Source organism: Planococcus citri, chromosome 2 (assembly GCF_950023065.1).
Source record: "Planococcus citri chromosome 2, ihPlaCitr1.1, whole genome shotgun sequence".
NCBI classification, from domain to species: Eukaryota; Metazoa; Arthropoda; class Insecta; order Hemiptera; family Pseudococcidae; genus Planococcus; species Planococcus citri.
The window spans coordinates 83,887,175-83,899,851 of record NC_088678.1 but is presented as its reverse complement, the minus strand read 5'-3'; the positions used below and the strand labels follow the sequence as shown (position 1 = coordinate 83,899,851).

At 41.3% G+C, this 12,677-nt stretch overlaps 1 protein-coding gene across 6 annotated transcripts in view; it reads right to left on the bottom strand.

Annotated features, from left to right (window-relative positions):
• LOC135838117 (four and a half LIM domains protein 2-like) overlaps positions 1-12,677 on the bottom strand; it is a 48,517-nt gene that overhangs the window by 9,081 nt on the left and 26,759 nt on the right. The window contains exons 1-2 of one of the 6 annotated variants that reach the window (XM_065353689.1): positions 7,657-8,116; positions 578-751 (exon numbers count right to left, since the gene is read on the bottom strand). The exons of 2 other annotated variants lie outside the window; for them this stretch is intronic. In XM_065353689.1, coding sequence (XP_065209761.1) covers positions 578-618 — 41 coding nt within the window. In that variant the 5' untranslated portion in view covers positions 619-751; positions 7,657-8,116. Of the gene's footprint in view, positions 1-56; positions 518-577; positions 1,035-7,656; positions 8,117-12,677 lie in introns of those variants that run through there. 3 more of the 6 variants (XM_065353691.1, XM_065353690.1, XM_065353687.1) reach the window with 3 other exon arrangements.

Genomic DNA, 12,677 nt, shown 5'->3' with positions numbered 1-12,677 from the left:
CGATGCGAAGACAAAGTAGGTAAACGCAAACGCAAACGCGTAGAACATACTCGTACCTTATAACCAATTCGCAAAGCTCAGTTTGATCGAATACTTTGCCATAAAGCTGTAAGACCTTTACGCAAGCGAATCTCAATCCGGGCCACGGTATTAAGCTGGTATCGAAACCGTTCACCAAAGCTGGACAGTGATGAAACGATGGTCTAGTGTCCAACAGCACTTTCATGATGTCGAAGCGCGAGGCGACGCCGACGCCGACGCAAATGCGGCCAAAGTTTTGATTTGCGGCAGTCGACCGAGGGCCACAGGTTTCACGATAGGTCTACTGGCTACTTTACAATTCGAATTCGACGTACAATTTCATCAACTTTTACTCGTAAGACAGAACGCGAGCGACGACGCGGTAAGCGCACTATTCACAAAGCGATGCAACTATCAACTACTGTTGTGCCTAGTATGTCTTGTTTATGTACCTCTGTCCTCTACCTAGTGCCTACATTTATTATCTACATAAAATACACACGCAGATAGGTAGTCTTGCTAAAGGCAGAGGTTTAGGTACATGTATCATGTATACTCGTATTGTATACTGTTATCGATCCGAGCTTTTGTCTGCATTTTCACATTTCGCGATAACAGTTGGAACAATACTGATAATAACGAACGTCGTCATCGTAGTCAATTTGGCAGGGTTGCTGATATCAATTTCATTCACAATAGACCCAATTTTGACATCATAAGTGACAATATACTGCAAGAGTGCAAGGCTTACAATTAGTAGGTACTTGAATTAGTAGTGCGATAATCGTTATCGCTATAACCACAGATGGCAGTCAAAGCCTAGACCTACCTAGACCTACTACGTGTACGTACGAGTAGCACCAGGGTTGGGCAAAGGTTTTTCTTTCTTTTTCATCAACTCCCAACTCATTTTCTATACTCGTAAGTATTTTTGCATTTAATCAACGCAAACAGTAACTCCTAAATTTTTTTTCAAAACTCACCGAGTGAAAATTGCCAACGAGTACAATATACATATACATAATTACATATTAGGCAAAAGAGTTGAAAACGAATCCAACTCCTTGAAAAGAGTCATCGTTTCGGAGTTGGATCTTTCGAGTTGATTTATTTTGAAAAAGACTCGGCCCAACCCTGATTGGTGATTAGCACTAGCCACGAAGCCACGAAGCCACGATTGTCATTTTGAATGCAGACGGTGCGGTGCGGTGCATGTGATTGCGAGCTCGAGGTGCAGAAGAAATACCTTGAGATCAACGAAGACATACGAGTATTGTCTCATTTTGGTGAAGAACCTTTCTCGCTGGCCATTTTTCTGAGAAGATACGACACAGCATAAGCTAAATTCGTTCTGATTTCCTTCCACCTGTTGATGATTCTGACCTTTTTCTCGTTACTTAGGTATTTATGTGCCTTACCTACTATTAGAAAATAAGTTGATAAACGAGAATACCTATTACCCATCACCTGTACAACCAAATTCATTTTCATTGCGCTTACGAATAGATACGCGTCGGCGTAGGTACATATACATACATAATATGTATTTACTTTGGCGCTGATATCATGGGCTAGAAATACGGCTATATGGTATGTAGAGTGCGAGTACGAGTAAGTAGTAAGTACGTTAGACACGTGTTGCAGAGCAGCCGAACTGAATCGCCGCGCTGATCGCATCGTTGATCGTACCATACCTACTCGTATAGCGAAAACTGCAAAACATGTGCCGAAAGTTGCAGATCGAGACCTTGCTAAGTGACCAATGACCATCCAAATTTGACAACCATTTAAAATCGCGTTTGCGTTTACGTTTACGTTAACGTTATCAACTTAATTGCGCGTATTTTTCGACGAAAGCTTTGACAAAATAAACGTATAGCTTGCCAATGACACGCGTTTCATTTATGTGTACGACTGTACGAGTTCCTAACCTACGCATAAGTATACACTATACACAATACACATACGTACAGCAGCTACAGTACTGAGATATCTACCTGTTGTTATTTTTGGCAAAAATACGTATACGTAATTCGCTATCCTTCGGTATACGACGTATAAACAAATACCTATACCGCATACGAAACTCGAGGGCAAAAATAAAGACCTGCGTGAAATTCAAACTGCATAAATGGGTCCCAGCGTTTGATACTACATTGCAAACAATAATCGTAGAGGTACCTAATATGAAAAGCACTAAATTTTAGTAAAAAATCAAATGGCCAACTTGCAAACACAGACATTTCGATGACCAGTAATCGTCACCTCCCCCCCCCCCCCCTCCGACATAGGTTATTCAAATTCTGAAATTCATACGTACCTAGACCTACTTGTAGGTGATTAGAGGTACTTGTAAGATGAAGGTCGTAGGAAAACAGGGATGTGAAATTATGAAACAACGATCGCCTTCAAAATGACGCCATAATATTATTTGTATAAAAAGTACCCACCTACACTGTACGAGTGTACGAGTTTATAGCCAGGTAGGTAGTGCAATCTGCAACGGAAAGATGATACAAACGATGCACGCGGTAGTCGGATTACAGGTAAGGTATCCCACTGAATCACTTTTCCTTAATTACGTATTAGTACGTAATATTATACTGTATGACGTATACAAATTATGACAAATACACAATCATGTGAGATATTAGGTACCTTCGAACACAACCGCAGACCATTATATATGTACGAGTACGAATAAAAAAGTTGAAAATATCGAATGCAGTGTGTGTTTTTAGAATTGCGAACATTTGAATACCTATACTTGATCAAAACTTGTTCTGGCATCGAACTAGGTACTAACAAATAGGTAGGAAAAAAACAACATTCGGATGGAATTCTGATCGGGTGCGTCAACGTCCAGCTTTCATCCCTTTTGAAAGAACGCACACGCCCAAACTGACCCAAGATTATCGTAGGTAATCGAGTGATGACTGTACCTACTATCGAGGTACCTAGCTATATCTACCTACACATTACAGGGCAGGGTAGGTAAAGTGTGACGAACGAAAACACTAAATTAAATTTCGATTTTCTTTCAACCGTTTACGTTCGCAATTCCATCGGCGATAAAGATTAATGAATACCGAAAACATCGCCCATCGCCATCTTCCTTTCCTCGCGTGTTTGAAAAGCAAAATGAGCAAAGACTACGACAATAGGTATAGGTAGGTTTTTTTCAGCCTAACACCCACCAGCAAGAGATACCAAGAAGTATTCGTAGCGTTTGAGCGTTTGAAAATAGGCCTAAGGCGTGTACAAGAATGCAGTCCTTAAAGGATTATTTTCAGTTTCAGGAATGAAAGGAACCAACGATGGCGCGAATACATAGAAATAGTCTCCTACGTTTCCTCCTGGCGCTGAATCCTCACGTACAAATTCAATGTGAAAATCGGTGGAAAATTTTTTCCCCGACAGTCAGCTTTTGTTCAGATAAATTTCCGATATTTTCCATTCATTTTTTTTCAACCCATCCTAAATTTCACACAATTTGAGACATTTCTCACAAGGGAAGTACCCCAACGGGCAAAAAAAAATTTCGAACTAAGCGGAGCCGAGACTGAAATTCATTTTTCGATTTTTTGCGAATTTTTAAATATATTCAAATTTGGCTAATTTCCCACGAAAAAAATTCAAAATTTTGATAAAATTCCAGTAAAAAGCTGAAATTCGGATTGTGTCCTGTTTTCAACCTCCCGAGTAGCTATACGACACGAGTATACCTTTACCTATGTACATTGGCGACGGTTTCGAAACGTTTTGGAGTCTCGAGCGAATTTCCGCATTCTAACGATTTACGAAGTAGGGTGAAAATGAAATTCAGCGCCTCAAGCACCCGGGTATTCGCGGATTTATCATCTTCGTGATTCTTCCGATCGATTCGAGCACACGATTTCAATTATGTACTTTTCTATATAAATGCATTTTGCCCATATATCAAATTTTCATCCGTATAGAATGGGGGGGGGGAATCATCTTTTCGGCTAAAAATGATACCGAATCCCATTCATCGTGTAAAAATTATGTATTTTGATTTTTCACTGAACCACCTGTTCACCTACGAGAATATCACATGCAAACACAGAGGGTACAACACTCAGTATCTCTATGTATCGTTTGTTTTTGTACTCGTATTAAGAGCCACTATAGTCATCACTCAGAATGTGTCCCTTAATGGCTTTCTGTTTATTAAAAATACGTACATGTATCGCATGTACTCGTAGTTGCTTTAAAAGTGTCTTTTAGAGTTGAAAGTATTTTAACATAATATTACTCGAGTCTACGCACGCCTACGTGTTTGTTCATTCATTTTTTTTCTTCTTTTTTTCAACTACGAGAGTAAGAAAAGTAAACACGAGAATATTTAAAGGGTCAACGTATTAACATACTCGTAAATACAGATGTACGTAGTACGTACTATACATACGCAAATCTACAAGTATGCACGACGTTCTACGTGCTAACTATTCCTATGCATATTGCAGATACAGGTACGTAATTTTACTCTACTACATCAAGAAATTTTTCCCACAAAACACTAGGTAGTAGGTACCACGCCAAAATTGGCGAGAAGAACAAAGGTGTTAGCGGATTTAGTTTCATTATACCTACGTTGCCGTTGGGATAAAAAATTGCGCTTTATTACGCGTTTCGGATCTACGTCATAAAAATTCAAAAAGGTCGTATTTAACGACCAAACCTTTATGAAAGGTAATTTTACGTCTAAAGTTTCGCGTCAGGACGCGGAGGACGACAGGACGAGAAAACTTGCGAAGGGATATTTATCCTATAGTACCCTATATCTTACGAGTAAATGAGCTAAGTCTCGTATATCAAGCTCGAGCGGCATTGATTTTGTTTGTTGACGTCGCGTAGGATAAACGATGCGATTGCGATGGCCATGTTTACTCACTCTCAATGGTATCGAGTTAATTTCGTTCCGTTCCAAACGTGTACTTCGATCAGAGCTATTTCTATTCACCGAACATTTTTCCGACAAACTGGGAAGGGAGAGGGAATTTGTAATTTCACCTAGATTTCGTTCTTTTTCCAAAATTCGGCGCGCTCTCGTCTAACTCTAGTTCACGTCCTCGTGTTTTCAACTCCTCGAGAGCTGTACAGTGTACGTGATGAGTCGAGTCGATTGCCAAATGATTTTTTAGGAACCTGCAGCTAGGAGTATAGTCGAATTGATTCCCAGGTCGTTTTTACGTAAATAAATTGACTTCATTTCGCAGACAGTAGGTACTTATTCGTACTTGTTGATTTTTTCTATCGAGTGCTATTCGAGAGAAGAAATCTGACCTTTCGGTGTGAAATTTTGACACTTTTTCTCACTGTTGCAAATTCAATTCGTAAGTACGTCAGTGAAAAGTGAAAACGATTGGACCGTGTTTCGTGTTTTGGGCAGGGATGATGAAAACCGTTTGAATTTGAATCGCTGGTGATAGCGGTGGTGTTCAGGATTTTTGAAAATACGTGATTTCCGGTTCTGGTTTCCAAAATTTATCGAGTGTGATTTTGAAATAATTTTTTTCCGGTTTCGTTACAGAAGGTAGTTTTCAGCTCCTCGTTCCAAAGCGATTTTCACGTCTTGTTTTTCAAATTCCAACTGTTTCAGTTCTTCTGGTTGTTCGCTTTTGACATTCTCCTATGATGGTTCCGCCGATCAAAAAAACTGTTTCAAATACTCGTACCCACGAATTCCAGTTCCAAAATATAGCAAAAAATTGAAAATTCCTAAAAATTTTCTTTTTACTCCGCTCATTTTGCCTAAAAAAACTCAAATTCTCACTTCAATTTGGTAAAAATAAGAAGTTTCAATGATAGGGTACCTAACTAAAAAGAACCAACCGATCTCTGACTTATAGTGAGAAGGATTTTGATGGTTTTTCTTATCGAAATTTTGTTCTGGTTCTCGCGATGGTTGTTCTGGTGGATCTTTTGGGACTTTTCTTTTCTAAATTTTCAAACGGTTCCGACGGTTCTGGGAATCAACTAAGTATGTACTTTCTCAAGTTCTCACACACACACCCCCCCTCCCCATGAATTTGGCCAATTTTTACAAAATATGAACCTGAAAACTGGTATCTATGCGCTGTCTGCAACACATCTACGAAACGATTCCTGTAATTTCGAATGTTCTATTTTCTTTTTCCATTTTTTAATTTATCTTACTTATTGAAAATTTGGCGTCTCGCGTGCAAATCTGGACGTGCGAAGACGGGAAAGGAATACTTATGGACGAGCGGAAACGGATAATTGGTACAACTATACTCGTAATCGACTAATCGTATAGCCTTAGCCACGTTCCGTACACAACACTTTTACACAGCATTCGCAGAATGCAGAAATATCAAATAGACGTCTATTTTCTTAATCGTTTTTTTACACGTTGGTAACCGTAATATGCTATAAAAGATCATAACGCTAACAAAATTACCGACTGTTCGAAACGAAGGTACCCATAACCTACGTAAACCAAGTTGGTACTTTACGAGCACGAGTATCCAGTATTCGGTATACCTAATTACCTATTCGCCATAGGTAATCTTGCGAGTAAATAACCCTACGAGTATAAGCGTAGTGCGTAGGTAGTGTACGAGTCGAGTATATGGTATCGCGATCGCGTGACCAGCAGATAAATTTTATCACATCCCATCAGCAACACCACCCTAATCAGATAAATTTGATAAAGGCTGGCAAATTAATCATAGTTATTGGCCATTGGGACGTTAATACTCGTACGACGCAAAGAGACGCGAGGCGAGCGCTGTGCCGAGCGCGCAAATCGAGTCTGCAAAAATTTCTACTCGTACTGCACGAACAGGCGAACAGGCGTGCAGTGGCTGTGGTCGCACAAATGCACATACGGCCATTAAATATACACATAAACAACTGGAGCCGGCAAATTATCATTTGCCGACGAAAAATCGCCAAGATTTATCACTCATCCCGATAACTAAGATAATTATGTAGAAGATCATTCTTCTGTAACCACAAAATGAACTTGATAAATTGAAGCAAAGGTCTCGGCCATGGCTCATGTAAAATATACATGGTATTTTACTCGTACGTATGCACGAGCAACTAAACAGACCTACAGAAAGACAGATATATGTACCTACTAATAACACAAAAAATGGACGGAGCATCTTTTCCTCGATTACCTCGCTATGAACTCGAGATGATTCACGAATATCATATACCTACGAGTACAAGATAGGTAAATAGGTATCCTCGATTCGAGTGCACAATCACAAGATACGAGTAGTCGAGTACGTAGAATTTAGGTTACGTCAACGACAGCGAAAGCGAAGGCGAAAACAAGCAGCAGGAGCAGCCAGTAGGTAAGTAGCATCAGTATAGCATCAGCAGTCAGCACCACGTGCATCGCGTCTAGGCTAGGTCTAGGTTTCTTCCGGCAAAATAACGTGTTAGGTAAACTAAGGCAAAATTTATACAATGTACTGGAATCGTCCTTATTGGACTGCAACTCGGAACTAGGAAAAACCTACTCAAACAGCGTGATTTCTTGACAAACATCGATCAAAGTCACACATCACATGACACATGACAATCATGACATAAGCAACAGACGATTACAATTAGCTATAGCTACAGCTACTCTACCGTGTACACGAAAATGTACGCGAACGCATCGCATTTGATAAGAAGAACAATGGCAATGGCACTCTTAATAATATGTAGATAGCGAAAAGGAAAACAGATAGGTTAATACGAGTAATTAAGAACGCGGTATTCGCACAATACGAGTAGGTAGTACCGAGTACCGTAGGTAAACAATTAAATCAAATAAAGTGACGATAATTCGTTCATCGCGACTCGAATCGACTATACGAGTACGAGTACGAGTACTGTATATTGCCGCAGTCGCAGTCGTAATTGTAATCGCATTCGCAATCGCAACCCGTCACAATGCATATGAAAAAGTGAAAAAAAATAGATACTCGTAAGTAAGAAAGCAAGTAGGTAAATAATGATAAAAATGAGAGTAGGATTCGCGATAAGAATTATCGAATTTGAACTACGCGGGGTTTCGCATGATCACAAGCAACTAGAACGAGAAAATATTTTCGACTCGACGACCAGCACGTGAGCCTGGCGCATTCTAGCGGGAATACACCGGCGGCGTCAGGCGTCAAGCGTCAAGCTTCAGGTCAGCGAGTATACGAACGAGTAAGAGTATAAGTGTATCTGTATACTCGTAGGTAGGTAGAGGTACCTATCGGCTATCATCGTGAGGATACTCGTACATACGTATAAATACTAACATAAAGAATACACTTATTTTACACCTACTGATAGCGTATCAAGCTGCGGTTGCGGTTTTCCTCTTGTTATCATTCGGGCTCGGGCCGCAGGGGCCAGGGGCCAGGGGCCGCCCTCGCATATCGTAAAACGTTTACGTCGCACCGCGAGCTCGCGACTCGCGATCAAGTACACGCGAATCCCGCGATAGGCGATGGGCGATAGGCTGTGCACTCGACTTCGCGCCACTCTTTAATATACAGCTACAGCATACACGCATCACACGACGAAATATGTCATCTATTTATAAAATCAACTCGTCTCCGGAGTGGAATAATAAAATTTTAATAAGAACGCGCTATCGTCCCATCACCCATCGCCCATCGCCATTTAACCATTTACCGTAAGTCTAACGTACGTCTACGTAGCATTATCATCCGTCAAGTACACCGATACAATCATTCTAACAACAGTACGTATAGGTCTAGGTACATTCGTGTCTGGTGTCTGGTGTCTACTGTCTATTTATTGTCTGCAATTCTGCATTTCACTTCTCACACATTCGTAAAAGTATATCGATGTGCAACTTATTGCTTTCAATTCCACGTATACGAATACCTGCGACATCGACACCTACAACTTCGCAGTACTTCAAGAGCAACAGAAAATCAACAACAATGCGATAATCAGCGACTTGTGCTCGAAATCGGCGAGCGAAGAAGTCACGTGGTCGATTTAGCTTAAAAAATTCGACAGAGTGCGACCAAAAATGCTGAAAATTGAATTTAAAAAGACTAGAAACTAGGTAACTACAATTGATTCAGGAAGCTCAGACATGGGTACCAAATTTGAGTTTTTGAGTTGACGCATGCGTGACAGATGGATTCGTGAGAGGCAGGGATACCAAAAAAAAACCTCGTACCAGCTATAGGGTCCGCGAAAATTTGAATCACGATTCGATTAAACTCGAAATTCGGATCGAAAACACGTAATATTATCGTTCGATTAGCGATTCTCAACAATTAGGCAGTCAAGTACGAGCCGTGAATCAGGTTTGCGAATAATTTTTTGCTCCTCGTTCGACGCAGCAGACGACTTTACTTTTGATTTTTGCCACATTCGAGTCAAATTTTGAGATATACCTACCTACACAGACACACTTCATCAACTTTAAACAAAGTTTCAAGAAATTTTTAGTCGTTTTCAATAAACATCTTTGGAAGTTACATAATTTATGCAATTTTCGGATTTCAGGAAGTAAGGCACGAGTACAAAGCTGAGAGTAGCGTCTTAACCCATTAGATTTTGGAGAGTGCATTGCTAAAGCTAAAACTGAAGTGGAGTAAATGATAAATTGATAATTATTCGTAAGTCAACGACGATGGTGCACTATAATGTGGATGGATTCGCCGTGAACAGAGAAAATAATTAATTACTCGAATACGCGTATCGAAGATTATCTCGCAAAATCGCGAAAACAAGTTAAAATAAACGAATAATATGTATTTGCGGCGTGAAACGTAATCTATTATGATAGTACGAGTATCGAGTACATACATATTTATGTATTGAGTATGTTTTCTGTTGTACTCGTAGATGTGGATATATGTACGTACGTATCTATCGACGTGTAAACGTTAAGAACATTGAACAGATACATACAGAGATAAGCCGGCAATCGCAATCACACTCGCACCCCACCCGCACCCAGTGAAATGATTACTCCTACTCGTGTATGTAAAAAAGAACTAACAATAAGAAGAGACGCTGAGCCGAATGTCGAATGCCGAATGCCATTGTACATATGTAAGTATAGTATAAGTAATAAGTAAAGTACGTAATACGTAATACGTAATACCTAGACCTACGTAACGTAGCGTACACGTATAGTAAAAGCGCGCGAACGCTTTTGGTTTTGGGCGACACTGAACGCGAATTAACCTGATGGACGTCGGCCAATTGCGGATGCTGTAACCGCGAATGGTTAATATTTTTCGAAATTACTCGTACTCGTACTCGTACTTGTATTAGTCAGTCGTGTCGTGTCGTGTCGCGTCGCGGTCGTCTCTTTTTGGCTTCAGCGCACCTTTCAGCGCTCCCATACCCATTACACCCTTTGCACCCATTCCCATTACCCATACAGTGCAAAACAAACACCGAAACAAATTTTCTAATCAGTCATCGATAATGACCTAGACATTCGCCTTGTTTGCACATGCATTGATGCATACTGAATCGGTCGTTCATAGAGATATGTATAATATGTTGTACACACTAGGTTATAGTAGGTAGAGGTACACATTCGTCATTCCAAGTACAATCGTTACGTACATATACTACTGCGTGTTCAATAAAAACATACACATAGTACTCGTAGTCGTACTTCGAACGATCATGCTGCCCATTTTTTTTTTTTTTTTTTTTTTTTGCATGCTCGATTACGGGGGAAAGACTAAGTATTGGGGTAGAAAAGCAAATACGAGTAGGTATAGGTATAATCGAAATGTGAGCAGAATTTCCTCAAACGACTTCCTGTAGCGACACAATGCTCAAAACTCGATCGGATATTATCTATCACCTCAGTCTAACAACCAATCATGCGCTATCATTACTACTCGTATCATTCACTGTGACCAACCGAAACATTTAGCAGAAAACTTTTTTTAGGGGTTCACGATATTTCTGGGCACCCTGTACGCGTAATTGTTTTGGTAAGATAGTAGAGAGGTTTGTATAAGATTTCAACAATATACCTAACTATGGTACGATTGGTACGTCTACGTAGTTATTACGGTTATGTTACATTGTTACATAATAAATCACCAACCTAGAAGAAAAATTGGAGAATCAAGCCATGGAAGACCGTTGCCCGTTGGTTGATGCCACGAAACCAGCGCTTCCGAGAGAATTTTCGGCTCGAAATGCGGAACGATGGGGTAGGCGCTAGGCGCTAGGCGGGTACTGCGCCCGGCGCCGTGAAACTGGATCGGGGGAGCCGCACACGCGCACGCGCACGCTACGAACTCGCGGCGGCGGCGCCGGCGTTTTGGGCTACAAAAGCGAGATCGAGCGCGCTCGCGCTGGCGTTGGCGTTGGCGTTTCTCGAGGGTCTTCTTCGAATGGCGTAATTTCTTTCGCGAGATGGGAATTTAGGAGTACTTTTCCAACGACGTTGTTCGCAAAACCAAAATTGACGCGGACTCGCTTTGACGGGTGCAAAATCGGCGGCGTTCGCAACAGCGTCGCTCAGCTGATTACCAGTAGTATCGCCTGTAGACGTGTCCCTACCCATTTCAACGATGACGACGGCACCAATCGTGGGATGACTTCATCACGAAGCGAAGCGATGCGCCCGATGCCCGATTACTGATTTACTGAACTTGAACTATCCGTAGGTGTTGCAGGTAGACGCACCTCGCTTTGCCGGTAAGTTTCTTGTCCGATGAGTACGAGTATTGCTTGTGCTCGTGCTCGTGCCTGTATCGCACACAGCTCGCGCAAAACCAACACGAGGAATAAAACTTTACAGTCACAAGTCACACTATTCACTATTCGCGCACACGACACCTAGGCTCGGTGGTAAGTAATGAACTACGAGTACGAGGGGCTTGATGATATTCGCGATCGCGGCAGTTGATCAACTCGATAGACCAATTATTCGTTTTTGCCAGCAAATACGAATAGGTACATTACAAACAAATACGAGTACCTAGCACTAGCAGATACACGCTCAACAACACACAAACAGGTAATAAGTAGGTACCTAATTTCGTACCTATACGCGTGTAGGTAAGCCGAGTGCTAAGTGTTTTGAACGACTGCATTCGAGTTGACAACGCGAATACGAGTACAATACAATGCGCTTTGTCACTGCCTGCGCCTCTGTGTCCGTGGTCTCGGTCTGCGAACGCAGACTGTTTGTACAAGTATGCTAAAAGTGGATCTAGATACTCGAATACGAGTACGTATTACGTATACGTATACCTCTACCTACGTAATATGGTATGCGATGTATAGGGTACGGGTAATGAGTAAGGGGTAATGGGTATTAGAGAGATATTAGGCACACACTTACACAGGTACATAGGACAAGTAGTATTACGTGTAACGTTGCAAACGACAAGGCTGTTCACGCCGCGCTGTACTTGAGCGTATTAATTTCCATCGCCATCGCCATCGCCGTACCACACCATTCGTCACCAATCACCAATCACCATTGCTCGTCAAGTCGTAGTCGTCGCAAACGCAAAACCAGAAATAAGGTAAAGGTGAAAACAACCACGACGCGGCGCGGCGACGAGGCGATTAGAATGCAAACGTCCGAAGCCCTATGAATCACCGTTCACCCAACACCGATAATAAACGATACCGCACCACCGACC